General features: G+C 46.9%; 1 protein-coding gene across 6 annotated transcripts in view; it reads left to right on the top strand.

Moving 5' to 3' along the window:
* MTMR4 (myotubularin related protein 4) overlaps positions 1-18,430 on the top strand; it is a 59,866-nt gene extending 41,436 nt beyond the window's left edge. For all 6 annotated transcript variants that reach the window (XM_075032395.1, XM_075032393.1, XM_075032398.1 and 3 more), the window contains 12 exons: positions 3,765-3,878; positions 9,747-9,943; positions 10,218-10,346; positions 10,658-10,769; positions 11,196-11,391; positions 11,876-12,061; positions 12,830-13,000; positions 13,120-13,274; positions 13,634-14,879; positions 15,264-15,374; positions 15,666-15,754; positions 16,157-18,430. In XM_075032395.1, the coding sequence (XP_074888496.1) occupies positions 3,765-3,878; positions 9,747-9,943; positions 10,218-10,346; positions 10,658-10,769; positions 11,196-11,391; positions 11,876-12,061; positions 12,830-13,000; positions 13,120-13,274; positions 13,634-14,879; positions 15,264-15,374; positions 15,666-15,754; positions 16,157-16,334 (2,884 nt within the window). In that variant the 3' untranslated portion in view covers positions 16,335-18,430. The remainder of the gene's footprint in view (positions 1-3,764; positions 3,879-9,746; positions 9,944-10,217; positions 10,347-10,657; positions 10,770-11,195; positions 11,392-11,875; positions 12,062-12,829; positions 13,001-13,119; positions 13,275-13,633; positions 14,880-15,263; positions 15,375-15,665; positions 15,755-16,156) is intronic.
* The last annotated feature ends 383 nt before the right edge of the window (positions 18,431-18,813 follow it).

Genomic DNA, 18,813 nt, shown 5'->3' with positions numbered 1-18,813 from the left:
TCAGTGTCCTGGGTCATCGTGGTCCCAGGGGTGTTTCAGGCCACCCCTCTGTGACCCGCATCACTTCGCTGTTCATCTCTTTCTTGTGGGACACGTGAGCATATTGCACAACACGGGGACAAGCATGGTTCCCCCTAGGACTCCCTTTGTTGTGAAAAATGACCACTGAAGTTCTGTACTATTTCTTATCTTTTCAAGAGTTACTGTTTCATAAGAGGAGCTTCCTTCAAGTCTATGGTGAGCGACCTGTAAAACAAACAAACAAAAAATTCAAGAAAACCTTTCTGAAAATCCAAATCCAGTCAGCCACGTGAGCTGTATCTGCTCGTACAGTGATGTTTCCAGCAAGCTCCACATAGGTGGTGCGCAACCTCCCTCCACAGAAACTGTGTTGACTCTTCCCAAGTGCACCATATTTACCCTTGTACCAGCTGTGACAGTCAGTTGCTTTGTACAGAAGTCAGACTCCAGTGGTTTCCCACATTTGCCCCAGAGACCTTTTTACAAAACTGATGCAATGTTTGCCACCTTTCACTCCTCTGGCACCCAAGCCAACGTAAGCAACAGCTTACACATCTCGGTTAATCGTTCACCTGGTACGCATTTGGGTTGCTGTAGAAGTGTTGAGCATTATCTAGTCCTGGTGATTAGCCACTCCTCGTTCCTAGCAGATTGTTCTAAAACTTCCCCTGCAGAAGTTTCCGCATTAATCTCTTCTTGTTCCTTGTCCCTTATAAGACAGGGTTAGGTCTGGCAGCTTCTTTGTGGGCTCCTCTGCTGAACACCAGCGCAAATAGTTTTGATTTTCTGCTGTGATCTTGCTGATCTATTAGACCTTCAGTTTCAGTAGCAGGCTGATACCTCCAAGATGTTTGAAAAATGTCTTCAGAGTTTTAATCTTTTAACAGGTCATTTCTCAAAAACTGCATGACGTGTCTCATTTTTACTGTTTTTTAAATTCAGGTGCACATTTAGCTTCTCATGTCCTTTGGAAATATTTCCCCTCTTTGAAGGATGTCCTTTTGTTTCTGAAATACTTCTTTTGTTCACTATTTAACTCTGCCAACTCCTCTGATCTTTTTGATGCATTTTATATTACCATTGAGTAGCATGTTTAAATAACCATCATATCATCTGCAAGCTTCCCCCTGCCTTTTCTGAAACTCATTGTTACTGGCATGGGAAGCTTATCCCATCTAAAAATATTGCTGAATTCTACTGTGTGATGAATACTGTAACAAAGTGATTTTTCCGTTATTCTATTTTGGAGCAGTTCAGGACCAAGGGAAGAGTTATGTACTTTTCTATTATTTGGCTGGTAGCAGCAAGAAGCAGCTGATCGCATCTAAAAATGTCGCCTTTGTCTCATGCATTATCGTGATGCTTATGCATTTTATATGGAAGCAACACAAGTCTCCCATGGCAATTTCTGCCCTTACAGCCTTTCTGCTTCTCTTCCAGACTCTTGTGGACGTTGTTACAGTTGCTCCAGTGGTTGGTAGTGTAGCCTCAATGCTATCTTGTCTTTCTTTAGGCTTGGGATTTGAATCCATGCACATTCTGCATTGCTTGTGGATGCTGATAACTCTTAGCCTCACACTTTTACCTTCACATTTGCCTGGAACATACCACACTTTGTTCACTAGCACAATCTATTTTGGTCTTCCTACAAAGCTTGTACTCTGAAATTTAGGGTACCACTAATAATCTTCCTTGTATCAAGTTTGTAAGATGCCGTTAAGCCAACATACTTATTTGTCCTGGCTTTTCAGTTCCTCTATTTTTTGGAATTCTAGCCTAGAAGCACAGGTCTGTTTGTCTTGACCTCATTGCCTGTATTTATGTGCCCTGCTTAAATTTGGCTTAACTTCTTGAGGCTGTCCTGTTTCCTACATGAATTTTACTGAATTCTGTCTTACTGTTTTCCTAACACTACAGAGTTTTAGTGACTTAACTCTTAGAAGATATGCTCCTGAACCTCTCCTGTGCTGACTCTCCCCAATTTTTAGTTTAATCTAAAACATCTCCCATAATGTTTCCTCTGAAGTGCGAGGGAACTGATTCTGTTTTCATTTTGATGAAGCCCATTCTTGTATAGACTTAGCTATTGCAAAATTTTCTCCAGATCTTAACAGGTGCTAACCCTCTTCCACATACCTTTATTCTCAGTCACACTTCAATGCTTCTCTAATTTCCTCACCAACTTTACACATGGAATCTGAGGCATTTCAGAGATGTCCAAACCTAGACGTCCTACCACAGACATCCTGGTCTTCAGCTTCTTACCTGACAGCTTTAATTTTGCTTCCTGGATTCCTCTTCCTCACCCTCTTGTTTTTATCCTGTAAAGCAATCTTGCTTTCTGCCTGGGGCTTTCTGAGCAGCTGTCTAGACACTGTGTGAAGTGCCATCTTCTAACATGGCAGGCAGTTCTTTGCTAGCATCACAAACTAAATGTTACCAAGTGCTGTATTGTGCCTATTGTCATCAGCTGGGATAGCTTGGACTCAGGAGAACACCAGGCCACCCTCTGGAGCTTACCAGCTGGATAGTTTCACCCCCCTCAGTTTGCTTCCCATCTGCCCTGAAACATTCCTTCTAAATGATGTGGATTATAGCCTGGAGTTAGAGCTGCTCTTTGATGTCCCTTACCATGTACGGCTTTGTCTGCCTGGGCTGCTGGAGCTCAGCTGGTCCAGCATCCAGGCAGTGCTTTGTCTCTGCAGCCTGCGACCTGCCCTGCGTGCAGCGGATGCTGTGAGCGGCAGGGACAGGAAGCTGCAGGGGTAGTAGCTGCAGTAACCAGGAAGCCCCTGCACTCCTGCATTTTTATGTGTGCACTGTTTGGCTGCCTCCCTCTTTCCCTTGGCTCCCCTCTTGCCCTCCTGTTAATGTACTTGCAGTTGGGTTTTTAACATTTTTCGTGGGACTTAAGCATTCACAATCTCATTGCCTCTTCCCATCCTCCCCACTAACTGAATTTCCATTTCAGCTGAACTGCTTTGTGCTTAGATTCATTCAGATGTGGGGCTCCTCTGGTACTGTAGCTCTGCTCGTTGAAGAGTTGGGTGCTTCCTGCTATTAGCTGTGCATGCTGTGAGTTTTTTCACCAGGGGTCTGGGTTGGGTAGGGGCTTGTCCATCACATTCCTCTCACTGCTGGCATGTGTTCAGATGTGTATTAGGAATCTGATTTCTGGCACCCCACCAAACAAGATATTCTTTTAGATCTCCCTCATGTCATTTTATTATAACATACACCAAATCCACACTGCTATTTTTCTGGGCAGAGTTATGTCTTCCTTGCAGAGAAATGTGTAAAGCTTCTCAGTGGTGATCTGTTTTTCTGCCTTGCAGAAAGTGGCAGATCATTTACCAGAAGCTGTGTGTGTTTCTGCATTTGCAAGTGCTGCAAGAAAACCAAAACCCCACATAAATTAATGACTGTTCCCCTAAAGCCTCATGAATTCTTAAATCCAGAGGATGCTCCAAAGGCAACCTTGGGAATTACTGGGGTACTTAGTATGGGCCTGGAGGTGAGGCCTGAGGTGAAAGGAAGTTGTTTTCTCTCAGCTCATTCCTGACAGGATTTTTTGGGTCACTTTTCCCACATTGAGACTGTACGGAGACAGATATGAAGAGGAAGAGCCAAAGCCCTGCATGCTGAGTTTGAGGAAATGTGAGCTGCTCCTGCCCTCTCTCTGCGCAGCTTCTCTGGTGCAGATTTTTGATTGCCAAGTCCTCATCTTGCTTTCTTTTTTCCAGGCTTTGTTCCAGTTATCCCCAGAAGCTGCTGGTCCCTGTCTGGATCACCGATAAGGAGCTAGAGAATGTGGCTTCATTTAGGTCATGGAAAAGGATCCCTGTGGTGGTGTACAGGTAAACGCAAAACCAAAGCAGTGCTCTCCCCCAAACCCACAACAGCTGCCCTCTTCCTCGTAGTCTTGTGCCGGGTATTGTGAAGCCAGGTTAGCAGAGCATGTGTACAGGGCTGTGGAGCTATGGGGTTGACAGCGATAGCGGCATTCTGGTCCTCGTGCTGTGTATTCCTTTTGCCTCCTACCTGAAAACGTGCTGCTCTCAGGACTCCTCCTCCCAGCACACGCATCAGCCTCTCTAGGCACACAGTCTGTGACAGTAGCACAGGGTGTTCTCTAGAAGGGAGAAACAACGTTCCGGTAACTGCTGCTTCTTTCCTGCTTCCAGTTAGCTCTGAAGATGTGGGTGACTTTCCTCCTATGGGAGATGGAGCAAGAACACTATGTTAAATTAAGGTTCTCTTTCTCTGAGTTTCAAAACTTTTTCACAGATTGGTACTTGCCTAGCTGCTACTTTGAAAAGAAATCTCTGCCAAAATGAGCCTGCTGTGTGGCCCTGTTCTCAACTAGGTGTTCAGGCCTGGACACACCTTTTAATACCCAAGTGCAAATCACTTCTGTTTTGACTGATTTCTGAGTTTGACAGCATTTAGGTAACAGAATGAAGTGTTTGCATGTGGCTGAACTCTGTTGATTCAATAAGTGGTAAATATTCTATACAGGGGGATGCAGGAGGTTAGGCAGCAAATAAAGCAGGGCTTTTCAGGGTAGGGGGGTGGTTTCTCATTAAATGTGTCTTCTGGGAGACTTGACATGTTTGAAACAAATGGGATGCTGGTTGAATAGGTGCACCCAGCCAGCGTGCATGTTGTAAAATGTATGTTACGGTTTCTAGCCTTAGACTCTGTGTTAGCAATTACTAAATCCAAATATAAAAAGCTTTGAAAATAACAGAGCTGCACAGCAAAGGACAACCCTGAGAATTACAAAAGCCAGGAAATAAAACCAGTGAATTTACACATACCTTAACTCTACACCTTCAAGTTACATGGTTTGCTGTTAGGTGCTGGCAAAACACAGTGTATTACTTCTTGTAGAAGAACTAAATTCTACAGCAGAGTAATAATGAACTCTACTTATCGTATGGAGCCTTTCCCTCTCTGTAGCCAAGTCAGCTAAGAAGTTAATTGTATTTGTGATTACTTTTGCTAAAAATGGCTGGGTGCTGGAGACGGTCCCAGTGTGACTCCCCACCCGAGGGCAAAGCTGTGTCTTTTTGCTACTCTAACAATTATTTTGTTCCTTGCTTTATAATATCACTGTAATGGTACCCAGTAATTTACAAGCTGAGCTGCAACCCTTTGCAGCCTGGGATCAGATTAGAAGATGCTGACAAGTGATGTTACAAGATGGGACAAATGCTTGCCCATACGTATTTCTCGTTTTCATGCACTCTTTAGCCCTTGCCCCTGAGATTGAAGTCTTTTGGCCAGGAGGGTCCATGAGGGCCATGGCTGCTTCTGCACTGCCTTGTGCTGTATGGAGGGGGAAGAAATGAAAAGCCTCATGCTCAGCTCCTCCTCCTCACTCATAGCTCAGGAGAGAGTGGACAAGTGGGCTCAGGTACATGCATCCCAGGGACTCTGTAACCACAGGACTGTTTGGTAGACTTCAGAGCTTCTTGAGAACAAGGCTGAATTCTTTGGGTCACAGTCAGGTCTGTAAAACATGACACCAAAGGTACCACATTATCAGTTTTCTTTAATAAAAGTATAATTTAGCTTTTAAGCAAAGCAGAAGTTCAGGTCTCCATCTCCGAGTCCTCAGTGGAGATGCACAGTAGAGATGCAGGAGCCTCCAGGCACAATTCACTTTTAAAACAACACAAAGGATGCAATTAATTATTTAGCTGACTACAGAGGTAGACGGGCATTGTATGTGAGCCACTCCTCGTTATTACTCTGTCTACACAGCCACCTTCAGAAGACCTTGGGACTAAGTTAGCAAGAGAGCTCCTCGCAGATGCTCAACATCACCTTTGCCCGTGTTTGTGCTGCAGTGGCTGTCAGGGAAGTGGTGGGCAAACAGTGGATATTGCTCCAGCCCCATGGCTGAGCGCTGGGTCTTAGGCTTTCAGATCATGCCAGAGTGAGCCAGGAGCTTAACCCAGAGACTGAGGAAATGAAACCACTTGCATACGTGCATCTCAGTTGAGAACCTTTAGGTGACAGCTCTGTAAACCCTCTCTCAGCACTTTCTTGTGTTTTCAGCTAAGCTACTTGACTTTGTATTGTGGATGAGCCCTCTTATGGCCAGAAAATAACAGAGAGGGGACTTGGGAGATATTAGTTGATGCTTTCTGGATGATTGTTATGGGTTAAATGGCATGTACTAACAGCAGATGTGCTCTAACCTTGGCCCTGAATGAATCTGGGAGTAAAAGCTCAACTGATAAATTACAAAGGCACCTCATACTCCAGCTTTGGATTCTGAAAGGGTCCCAAGTCATTAAGACTAAAGTGAGGATCCCTAAGAAATACTTTTGTCCACGTAAGCTAAAACACTATGGCACCATCTACCATTCCAGTTTCAAAAAAGGAGCTTTTTTCTTTGAGGAAAACCTCCAGAAAAATCCCCAGGAAGAAAAGACCAGAAATGCTTCATATGCTTGAGCTGGGGAGATTAGCAAGGGAATGCGGAGTCAAGCTATGGCTGCTGCCCTGACCTGGGAAGCTCATTGCAAGCTTAGTTGTATTTTTGTTCATCCACTGGCACCTGCTACACTTTCTGCTTGCTGATGACTTCATGCTCATTGATGCTGGTCATATTTCCTTGAGTTTATTGGCATGTCATAATGTGTCTTGAAACTGGCTACCTCAAGGCCATCCCCTGTGCAGCATTTGTTGCAGTACTGAGAAGTTTGTGCCACCAAGAAGTTTTCTGAGTTTATGGTAACTCTTTGGTAATGTTTGTAGTATTGCATTAAGCAGGCTACTGCTGACTTCAGGAAGTCTACACAGCTAAACTCTTTTTCTACCCTCTGCACCCCAAAACAGTGCCATTGCATCCAAACAGCCTGTTGGGAGCAGTCCCTGGCACAGCATCTGCATTTCCCAAAAACGTGCTCAGGCGCTGTCTGGGAAAGTGCTGGTTGGCACAGGCCAAAAACTGTGGGTGTGCTAGCAAACAAGCTTGGAGGATCACAGGCCAGCGCTTAAGTCCACACCTTGGCTCTGTTTCATTTACTAGTATAAACAAAGCCTTTGCTGCTGTCTGCATTAACCATCCTTGAGTGATCCTGAAGACAGGAATAGATCTCCTGAGAGTGACTGCTCTGTAAGTCACCTTGCAAAACAAAACAGCAGCAGAGGAGGGCACTGAAAGAAAAAGGACCTCGCGGTATTTTGACTTAGCTGAACATGTGGAAGTCTTCAGTTTAAAGTCTTTGTCAGTACTGTCTATGAGGTGTCATTAACGATAATACATTTTCTGCATTTATTGATAAGTTGCCTCAGGAGAATAAGGGGACCTTGTCTTTGGGAAGCAAAATCATTCCTGCAAACTGCAGTAGCTGCTGGCAAGATACCATGCACCGCTGTTAGAAGGCATTCAAAGCCTTGACTAATTTTCTTGGTGTGCTGCCTTACAGCAAATAACAGGAACAGGCACTGTCATCCTCTGTGGAACAGCAGAGCCCCTCATAGCGGAGTGGGATGAGAAAAAGAGATACCTTCAAGCGTGCTTCTAATAGCCCTTACTGGCAACTACACAGCCTTTGGGTGATGGGTTGAGGCTTGTGCTAGTGCAGTTTAGGATCTAGAGTGTTATGTCCCCTACTTTGCCACTGATGCAACTTTTTCAGAGCTGTTGATTTACAAACAAAAAAATAATACTTGGATGTGGTTTGTTAGGTGCTTTATCTACATCTTTGTTCTTATTCCAGCTCATCTTCAGAGAGGTGCTGCATGAGGGGTGGTGGGATAGGGAGGGGCAAGCACCGTTGTGAAGAACTGAGGTGCGGGGCTGTCCAGTTTATTATCCTGTCTCCCAAGAAGGGCCAGGCACCAGGAATAGCATCTTGGGGAAGTGTAACAAATGGGACAGGTATACAGGTATTCTTTCCTGGTGCATCTTTGGAGCAGCCAGTGACTTAGATTTCCTACAACAGATATTCAGGAGAACATGATTGTGTTTTGTGGTCACTTGGTGGATCTACTTTCCATGACTTTAATGTATTTTGGAACCAGTTTATACTTCCACATTGCTCTGTGGCAGTGAGTCTGCTGTCTGTTTTGTTTGTTGTCCAAAAAATACTTCTTGTTTTTCTTAAATGTATGGCATGACCATTCCAGTGCTTGTTTGTGTTTCTGTCAGGGAAAAATAAGACTAATCTTCCAAACTCCCTTTTTTATATCTTCCATGACCTTTTATGCCTCTCATCCATTCTTGTCCTTCTCTCATGGTGGGGAGTTGTTTCCTATTTAAGTTGTCCCTATAGCGAAGCTCTTCTATACCTCAGATTGTCCTTGCCACGTTCTCTGGAGGTTTGGGTACTACATTATCCTTTTTGAGATGGATTAGTGAGAAATTTGTGTCATTTTGAAGGTGCGTAAAATGTGATGCCATAATATTTTCTGTCTTGTTCTTTTCCAAATAACTGCTAGCACATCCTTAAACTTTTTGCTTCTCTTGAGCATTGAGCTGAGGCTTTTTGATAGCCCCACAGTGACTTCAAAGTCTTTGAGATTTGGCTGCTGGTTTGTACCGAACTGCTCCATGTCATAGCTGAGGTTATGTTTTGATCATCTTTAAATACTTTTCATTTATTAATACTAAATTTCAGACTCTATTTTTATCACCCAGTATCATGAGATCCTTTGCAACTTTTTCCAGACAGCCATAGACTCTCTTGGATAATTCTGTATCACCAGCAACTTTGTCACCTAATGGTCCATTCCCTTTTCTAGGCCATTTGTGAATGACTTGACTGGTGTGTTCATGTGGAAAATGAACACTTCTTCCTACTTCAGGCCTTCTGCCAGGTGTCAGTAAGCAACAGCCAGGGTAGGGTTCACATTTTAGGGATTGTTAATAAACACCAGCTCAGGCCTCCACCCAGAAACTAACCAGTCTGATGCCGAGTGAGCTAATCTTTCTAACTTACAAGTGATAAATGAAATGGTTTAACAATCAGTACGTACTTTAAGGGAGGAAAAAAAAGAAAGAGAATGGGAGAGCAGAAGAGCATTAAAATAAATAACTATTACTTTCCCAAAGTACAACCGTAATTATTTAAAGTTCTCATCTCTGGTTTAACATATATAAATACTTACCTATCTATATACAATAATATATATTTTATGTATTAGATATTTATAGATAATAATATATATGTATGTATTACTGTAAATAAAAATATAAAAATGGCTTAGCAGAGTAATGGCTAGAACAACTGGCAGCTTTCCCCTTGCTGCAGAAAATCCCCATTCATTTCAGTGGTAGTCGAGTCCCAGGGCACAGCCGTCAATCCTGGAGGTGACGTCCCACGAGCTGCAGCTGATCCCAGAGTTGCCACCATCCACTGGCACTGGCTGTTCCCAACAGCCGCTCCAGCAAGCACTGCAGTGACCTGCTCCTCTGCAATCTTGTTTTGCCAGCTGTTCCAGCTCCATTAGCTGCTCCTGTGCTACTCACAGCCGTCTTCTGTTCCTCACCACTGTGATGCGAGTGACAGCCTCCGTGTCACTGCTGTTGTTATGAATAATGGTTATTTGAAATGCCCTGCCCCGTTTCACCGTTTGAATGCAAGATTAAATGCAGTAGATAAAGCAGTGAGGAGGGTTGCACAGGTGCTGACTGTAGGTGAAGTTTGCTGGGGTTGTTCCTCACCGTTCCAGGGGGCTTCATTAGGCTCTCCCTTCCTCTGCAGACATGTGCGCAATGGAGCGGTGATTGCACGCTGCAGCCAGCCTGAAATCAGCTGGTGGGGCTGGCGAAATGCTGACGATGAGTATCTTGTGACATCTATTGCCAAAGCCTGTGCCTTGAACCCTGGAGTGAAGGTATCTGGTGGCTTGCCGCACAACGGGAGCAGCGATGGCAGTGAGGCCTGCGATGCTGACTTTGGTGAGACAGCTTACTGCCTTCCACTCTCTCCTAAGTGTGTGAATTATTTAGTGCTTCCTACACCCCAGTGTTGCTGTTGCTGCTAACGGGGCTGTAACAATGCAAGTCTTAAACCCGATATCCAGAGGGATGCTCTGGGCCCTGTCACACCTTGACAGCGTGCAGTGTGTGGGACAGGTCTCTGGGCTCGTTCACAGCCAGTGTTGGGTGGCACTGGAGGCCTGCCATAGGAGGGAGGAAGGTGCTGGGAACTCAGTCCATGCTGTCTCTGCAGACTCGTCCCTGACCGCGTGTTCAGGCGTGGAGAACGCAGGAACTCCTCAGAAGCTGCTGATTCTGGATGCCAGGTCCTACACTGCAGCTGTGGCCAACAGAGCGAAGGGAGGCGGCTGCGAATGCGAAGGTACAGAGGGCTAAGCACATCCCGAAACATCTTCCTCTTGGATCTGCTGTGTCGAGTGGGTCCTAGAGCACAGTTGGGGGTCGGGTCAGCATTTTCGTACTCAGTCTCTGGGAACGCGTTCCCCTTCTCACTTGCAAAAAAAGTCCATTACTCCAGATAAATCGCTGCTGGTCCACAAGGCTTTTGTAGAAAAACTGCCTAGCTGGAGACCAGAACTGGTGCTGTGAGGGGACAGCTAAACGAAGCATATGGAGGCAGTTGCTGCAGTGGCAGCAGCTCTTGCTGAATGTTTCTGTCTCTGTTGTGTTCAGAGTATTACCCAAACTGTGAAGTCGTGTTCATGGGCATGGCCAACATCCACTCCATCCGGAACAGCTTCCAGTATCTGCGTGCTGTCTGCAGTCAGGTGCCAGACCCCAGCAAGTAAGTGACTGTTCTCTAGCCGAGTTCAACTCATCTGTCAGTGTCCTTGGGGTTTTTCCCTCCCTTTTCTTTTTTCCTATCCCAGGGTTCTACCTTGGAAAATGGAGGGATAGAAAAGTGCTTACAGTGCTTGAATGCTGCTTATTTTGATCCCTGGTAACCCAGAAGGGATTGTAGCACTGCCTCAGTGTCACTTGGTTGTGTGTGTCCTCTGAGGGTTTCTAAAACGTATCTGGGAAAAATTGAAATTAGGGGTTGGATTCTTTGCACTTATTCCCAGGCTGGCTGGCTCCTCTTGAACATGTTTTAGAAAAGATTGATTTTCACTGAGGACTCCAAAAAGACTTAGCTTAAAAATTTTTTTTTTTTTTTTTTTTACACTGGATAGCTAAGCAACCATTTTCTTGCTTTTTGCACACCTTCTAGCTGGCTTTCAGCCCTGGAGAGTACCAAGTGGCTGCAGCACCTTTCTGTCATGCTGAAGGCAGCAGTGCTGGTCTCCAATGCAGTTGACAGAGAAGGGCGTCCAGTGCTGGTTCATTGCTCAGACGGCTGGGACAGGACTCCGCAGATTGTAGCACTGGCAAAGATTCTTCTGGACCCTTATTACAGGACCATGGAGGTAGGATTTGTGCTATGCTGCTATTTCATGTCTGTTAAAAGGCAGCTTTTGTCTCGGAGTCTCCGGAGAAAGGAGCATGATCGCATTTGTCAATAAGCTTAGTGGTGTCTCAGAGCTACTGTTGTGGCTGTTGGGTTTTTCCATGTTCTCTTCGTGCCCTTTTTCGGTGAACTGTACCTCACTCCTCTGCCCAACTTGAAGTACTGTGGTAAATAACCTGTGTTCAAGGTTCAGCTGCTTCCCTACTCTTAATTGTGCATATTCTCTAAGCTGTTTATTGTATAGAAATAACAGCTGTTAGTTTGTGTTTGGAAATGTCTGACGTTCAGGTAGCTTCGCTCCCAAACCAAGCACCAATGTAGCCTCCTTTCTAGCCCTTCAGAAGTCCCAAGTTTGCCTGGCACTGCTGGCAGATGGGGCTTGCCTTGTCCTACTACATGTCTACGGCAAAGTGTCTGCAGTTAGTCTTTTCTTTTATTCACAGGGTTTCCAGGTGCTGGTTGAATCAGATTGGCTGGATTTTGGTCACAAGTTTGGTGATCGCTGTGGTCACCAGGAGAAGGTGGAAGATCAGAATGAGCAGTGCCCAGTTTTTCTCCAGTGGCTGGATGCTGTTCATCAGCTTCTGAAGCAATTTCCTTGCCTCTTTGAATTTAATGAAGCTTTTTTGGTAAGAAACATGCACACAAACACCTCTCTATCCCTTACCAGATGTGAGCAGAGGCAGAGGGAGTGCCATTATATTTTACAGTGTTGTAGTTGAAAGAAAACAAAAATTGAATTCTTTAAAAATGGGAAAGTGTCTGAGTAGTGCTTGGGCTCTCTGCTGGCATTCCTGCCATACCTTGACTGTGTGGGTCCAGCCCTGCCCTTCAGTTGCGGTATCTTGACTTGGTTCTGCATGTGTGATGCTTCTGCCAGCTTCTGTTAGCTGCTTGCAATTTCCTCCTCCTCCCAGTGGGTGCTGCAGGCTCGGAGTGCCTAGCAGATTGCACAGCGAAGGGTTTATATTCTCTGATTTCTTTGAATCACTTCTTCTCCAGGTCCCTTTCTAGCCCAGTGAATTCAGACACCATCAGCAGCACTGTTTTGATTAAAAGCCTGATTTGCATATCAGAGCAACAGGAATTGGAAACATTTAAAAAAAAAATATCAGGGAAATGATAGCTATTAATCCCTGCCTTATCAAATAATATAGGTTTGGGTTATAGAGGGATGGGTATGGTATCAGTTGACTGTTGCTTTCAGTTTAATCTAAGTGATTCCTGTTGCTATCCCCTCTCTGTCCTGCCCTGTGTGGCAGAGAGGACAGCAGCAGGGTCAACGGATGGGTAGGGAGTACGTGAGCCATCCCAGAGGAGTGGAAGAGGTTTCCCCCGTAGACAGGAGACACCGTTTCCCAATGGCCCTGACAGTTGTTCCCCTTCTAATACTGCAGGTGAAGCTGGTGCAGCACACGTATTCCTGCCTCTATGGGACCTTTCTTGGGAACAGCCCCTGCGAGCGAGAGATGCACAACATCTACAAGCGTACCTGTTCCGTGTGGTCCCTCCTGCGGGCTGGCAATAAGAACTTCCACAATCTTCTCTATATGCCAGGGTCTGAGCAGGTCAGTAGAGCTCCTGCCCAGCTCTCCAGGCTCTCTGCCTGCCAGGCACCAGGAACTGTCAGGAGAGACTGGAGGGGTTTCCTTTTGCATTCATCTCTGATTGTAAGTGGTTGTTGCAGGTGCTGCATCCAGTGTGCCACGTGCGAGCGCTGCATGTCTGGACAGCAGTGTATCTCCCAGCTTCCTCGCCACATCCTCTGGGACAGGATGATATGAACATCTACCTGCCCCCTGGATCTCAGAGCCAGGAGTTCAGCGGCAGATGTTTGGATAGGTAAGAGCCTAGCGCTCCAGGCCCAGGTTGCCACCTACCCACAGGCCTTCTTTTCCTCTTTGCTCATTGTAGTTCCTCTGTTTTACCTGTTCTTGTCTTTCCTGCGGAGAGCAAGAGCTCTGTAGCATTGTCTCAGCCACTTGAAGAAGAACATGTACAGCTCCCTGCTGCACCTAAAAAGGCAGATGGTGGAGGCCAGGCTGTAATGTGCATTTCAGCTCATGCTGCTGCACCGCCCCTCCCCACCCACCCCATGATCTGTAATTAGGAACATTTCCCTTCCCTCACCCCAGTTTTGACTAAAATGAGGGCAGTTTCAGGAGTTTTGTTAGGAGATTTGCTTTGCTTTTGGGTTCTAGATTACCAAAGACAAGATCTATGGATGACCTGCTCTCAGCCTGTGACTCCAGCAGCCCGCTGACCCGCACTTCTAGTGATCCCAACCTGAATAACCACTGTCAGGAAGTCCGGGTGGGTTTGGAAGCCCGGCACACCACCACTGAGGGAGCCGAGCCACACTTGGGCGAAGGCAGTGCGGTGGCTGCAGGAGAGACACAGCAGGCAGAGGAGCAAGAGGAAAACGCTCCCCTGCAAGCCAACAGCACTTGTAGCAGCTGTGCTGAGCACGAGGGGCATAGCAAGCAACTGAGCAGCCGGGCTTCTGTGCCAGCAAGCGGCATCTCTCTGGAGGCAGAAAAGGGAAACAGAACATGCACGGAGGAACTGGATGGTGCATGTCCAGCTCCAAATCCTTCTGGACAGGAAAATGTTGACAGGGTTTCCACCAGTTCTGGAAAGCAGTTAGAAACCTGTCCCCAGGAACCTTTGAAGGCTATTGGCATGGTGTCCAATGGAGGAGTCTGCCCCAAGAGAAACACCTCCTGCCAAGACATTCCCAGCCAGGAGTCCCTGGCACCAAGTGCTCCGTGTGGGGACACCCCAGGCCCTGCCCGGGGCATCCCCTGCCTGGATGAAGACAATGGGAAAGGCGATGCTGGAAGGAGTGTGCCCTGTGAGGAGCCTGGCCGGCTGGGGAGAGTCCCACTAGAGCAATGGCGTAAGCCCATTTCCCAGAGCCAAAGCAGTGAGTTCTCCTTCCTGGGGTCCAACTGGGACAGTTTTCAAGGAATGGTGACATCGCTCCCCAGTGGGGAGCCTGCACCCAGACACCTCCTCTCCTATGGCTGCTGTAGCAAGAAGTTGAGCAGCAAACCTCTGCGGGCACCAGGCCTGTGCCTCAGTGGCCAGTGGTCTGCCAGAGAAGGTGCGAAACCCTCAGTCTGCTCTGGCCACATCGGCACACATTTTGCAGGCCCCACAGGGAAGCCCAGCCATTCGTGGCTACCCTGCCACCTGAAACAAGCGCCTGGTCCCAAGCACATGCCACCAAAATGTCCTTCTCCTGTGCCTCCTCTCTACCTGGACGATGACGGGCTCCCCTTCCCCACGGATGTGATTCAGCACAGGCTGCGGCAGATCGAGGCCAGCTACAAGCAGGAGGTGGAGCAGCTGCGCAGGCAGGTGCGAGAGCTGCAGCTGCGCCTGGACATCCGCCACTTCTGTGCCCCTCCAGCCGAGCCTCCGATGGACTACGAGGATGACTTTGTAAGTAACTGCCTCTAATACGCCAACTCTGGCAGCTTAGCTCCAGCAGTGGTGGTCCCTGCACCCCCCCTCACACTGCCCTCTCCAGCCCACAGTTCTCACTCTCTTACTTTCAGAGTGGGTGGTTAAGATTGTTCCTATGTTTCCTCAGCCCTGTTCCCCTCCTGTCCACATACTGTGTCCTCGTGCCACCTGGAGGTATCTCTGCTTCTTGAGGGCCAAGCAATGGCTCCTACACAGTCATGAATGCTTTACCTCCTTTGGTGGAGAGCTGTGGAGCCACCCATGTGCCCCCCACAAACACTGAGCGTGGTCAGAGCAGGGAATGCCCTTGACTGCAACTGAGGCAGCTGAGGGGATTTGTGACTTTGTGTCTTTTTGCAGACATGTCTGAAGGAATCGGACGGCAGTGACACTGAGGATTTCTGTTCTGATCATAGTGAAGACTGCTTGTCAGAAGCGAGCTGGGAGCCTGTTGATAAGAAGGAGACTGAGGTATGTGTCCTGTTACAGCAGCAGGAGAGAACGTTTCTTTCCTGGCAGCTAACTTTGGTGGTTACTGCAGCAGATAGTGGTCTGGAATCAAGGCAGAGAGCAGCCACCAACATCCTGTAATACATCCTCTGCATCCTCTGCTGCTGTTGTGTCCGATAGAAGGGGACCTGTGGGATGGGCTCGCTCTGGGCTAGCCTGTTGTGGCCCAAAGCCTGCACTGGGGTCCTAAGAGAGACCTAGTCATTATGGCGTTACAAACTGAAAGCTGATGAGGATTGGCGTTTGCCCTAGGTCACGCGGTGGGTTCCGGACCACATGGCCTCACATTGTTTTAACTGCGATTGTGAATTCTGGCTGGCCAAACGGAGGCATCACTGCAGGTAAACAATACTATCGCTGTAGTTTCACTCTTCTTCTTAGCCTGTTTCTTGCAGACCTCACAAAATGCTCGTCTGTGATGTTTGTTCCCTCCAGCTCCCAGGAGAAAGTTTTAGGTCTTTCCTTTATTCACCAGGCCTTATAAATTCCCTGCAGATTTCCATTCCACATTGTTCTTGTTTCTCCTTTACCAAGGCCTTTGATCCTTCTCCTGGCTAGTAATGCCCGTTAGTCCCTTTTTCATGCTAGCCACTTTTTAGCTTGCACTCGAGACCACAGTATATACTTTAAGAAACATGTTGACAAGTCATAAGTACGGCTGGTACTTCACCCCTTTGTGCCTGCTGAAGTCTTGCTGTGGTGTTCCCAGCTCTCTTTTCACTGTTTTTCTTGCTCCTTGACAGGAACTGTGGGAACGTGTTTTGTGCTGGTTGCTGCCATCTGAAGTTGCCCATCCCTGATCAGCAGTTGTACGACCCTGTCCTCGTTTGTAACTCCTGTTATGACCACATCCAAGTGTCTCGTGCCAGGGAGCTCATGAGCCAACATCTGAAGAAACCCATCGCCACAGCTTCCAGCTGAATGCCAGACAAGAGACCTGTCTAAGCCCAGCCTTTTCTCTGATGGGTTTGAAGGGTGACTCTGCCTCCACTGTAATCGTGAAGGCCATTGGTGCAACACTTGAACGCCAAGCTTGAATGCACTGTCTTCAGCAGTCTTACTATCAGTGTGGAGCAGAGGAGCTCAGATTAGAGAGTATGGTGTGTGTCCCCACTCTGGTACCGGTGGGCCCGTACATTGTAGTCTGACAGCCTAGGGCTAAAGAGGGGATTGCAACCTCTTTGTTTTGTGGGCTGGAAAGCAATGTTTTCACAGATATTGCCTGTGCAAAGTACCCCCAAAGCAATAGAAAGGCATGTTTAGAACCAACTCCCCCTACAAAGGCAGGCTGCTGTACAAGAAGGAAGAGGGCAGACTCCAGGTGGTACCGTGTGCTTTGGAAGGGTCTCAGCCTGGAGCAGTTCTGTAGATTCTCTTTCCATGAGTGTGATTTGCGATCAGCTTGGTGAACAAGACTCAGTAGCCATCACTAATTGATTTTCTCTTGAGCGTTGAAGAGAAATTCATTCTGGCTGAAAACGGGCTGAGCAGATTTTGCCCGTTTTCACGCTCCGCTAGGATTGGTGAATGCATTTGACTTTGCCCCTGCCCCCCAACACTGTGGGGAGATGGGAGATTGGCTTTTTCACTTCTGCTCTGCCCGTCTGCTTTGTCTGCGATCGTGTCACAGCCTGGTGCTAACACAGGAATGGCACCCTGATCCTCTCCTGGCATGGAAACAGAACTCGTGTTCCTGTGTTGCTCCTCCTCCCCTTTTCTGCCCTCAGCTCTCCACTTTCTACTGCTCTTTATCCTGAAAACTTGATACCTTGAGGGTATAGGCCATAATGTGTTGTTTTACCTCCTGGAATGTGCTGTCTGGTGTATGTGAGGGTTTCAGTCCAAATGCTGCTATATATTTCTGTGCACTTAATGTAACCCGAAGAAGGGAGAATGAAGCATCGATACCAAAATGGGGGTGGGGAAGGACACTGGCTGACATAGACACTACGGTCTGTGCTTTTCACTTTAGGATGTACAGCCAAGCTACAGAGATAAACATGACATGTGGCATCTGTTCAGTGGTGGAAACAATCTCTCTGACTTGCCCCAGTGATACCTAAAATGCCTCTTGAATTTGACTTCTTTTTTGTCTCCTGTACAGTGGTCAAAGTTCAGAGTTGCCGACTTGTAATTGTCTCTCTACTTCCTCTTTAAACTAGAGAGCAGGAATCCCAACCCGTTCTAAGGGAAAGGAACTGGGTTTAGAAAGGAAGGAAGGTTTAGAAAGAAGGTGGGCTTTTAATCCCTAGATCCCTTGGGAAGTATCCATCCTGCCTCCTTTCTAAGAAAACAGCGGATATTAATGAGGAAGAAAAGTTTGAAAGTGGGGCATTTCTTTGCAGAAATGCAGGTTTTCTTTCCAGCTAAATGAAAATGTCCGATATATTCTGCACCTCATGAGCTGAGACTTCATATGTGGGGGGGAGGACCTGTGAGGACATTTGATCTACTAACAAGGCAAAGTACTGTACACTGTTGTGATCTCCCAATTCTTTTTGCTAATGGTTTGTCATCTCCATCGGAGGGAATGGAATAATGACCCTTTCCTGCACTTTGATATGTCAGCCTCTGGTTTCGTAAATCCCAATAGTGCGAGCAAAGCTAGCATCATCTGAAGACCCTGTACTTACTTGGACTCTGCTTCTTTTCCATACTGGGAACAACCAATATGGCTTTGGGAAGAGAAGGCACCTTGCTTCGGATTCTCCCCTGCCTTGTACCTTGCAGTCATTGCCAGACATGGAAGGGTGACCATTGGGCTGGCAGAAGAAACTGGATTTGCTCCTGTTTTGCACATGTTGGAATGACTGCAAGCAATAAGGAAGCCAGAAACTAGGTACTCCTGGCCCTTCTGTTCAGGCCGTTAGTCCAAACTGCTTTTAGCTCTTGTGAGTTTCAGCGTCACAATGTGCTGGCCAAAAACTCTAAAATCAGTTTGATAGCATTGTGACAAACAAAATGTGCTGTACAACTCAATACAGTTGAAATAAAATCTCTATATTAGTGCTGCTGGGTTGGGAGCCGTTCTTTCGTTTGTGGTGAATTCTTTCTTCTTGCACAGTGTTTCCCAGGCTGCCGTTACCTGCTAACTTTTCTCTCGATTAAGGTATGTTAGGAATTTAATATCCCTTCTCGCAAATAAGAATCAAGGGTAGGACACAAAGCACCCTATGCTATGCTCTTCTGCTCTGAGGCCCTCTGCTCTCTTCCAAACAAACCTCCAGCTGCCCAAGATACTAGCCCCTTCCAGCCTCTCCCATAATGACTTGGTGAGGAATTTTTCTTTTCCAAGGAAGAGCTGTTAGGCAGGATTCACTAGCTCTTCACCAATGTGTTTATACCACTTTTTTTGCTTGGTGGGCTGTATGGATGTGTTCCTCTATGCAGGATGAGGGAT

This window comes from Buteo buteo, chromosome 7 (assembly GCF_964188355.1).
Source record: "Buteo buteo chromosome 7, bButBut1.hap1.1, whole genome shotgun sequence".
Classification (NCBI taxonomy): domain Eukaryota; kingdom Metazoa; phylum Chordata; class Aves; order Accipitriformes; family Accipitridae; genus Buteo; species Buteo buteo.
The sequence above is the reverse complement of the archived record's forward strand: the minus strand, read 5'-3'. Positions and strand labels throughout refer to the sequence as shown.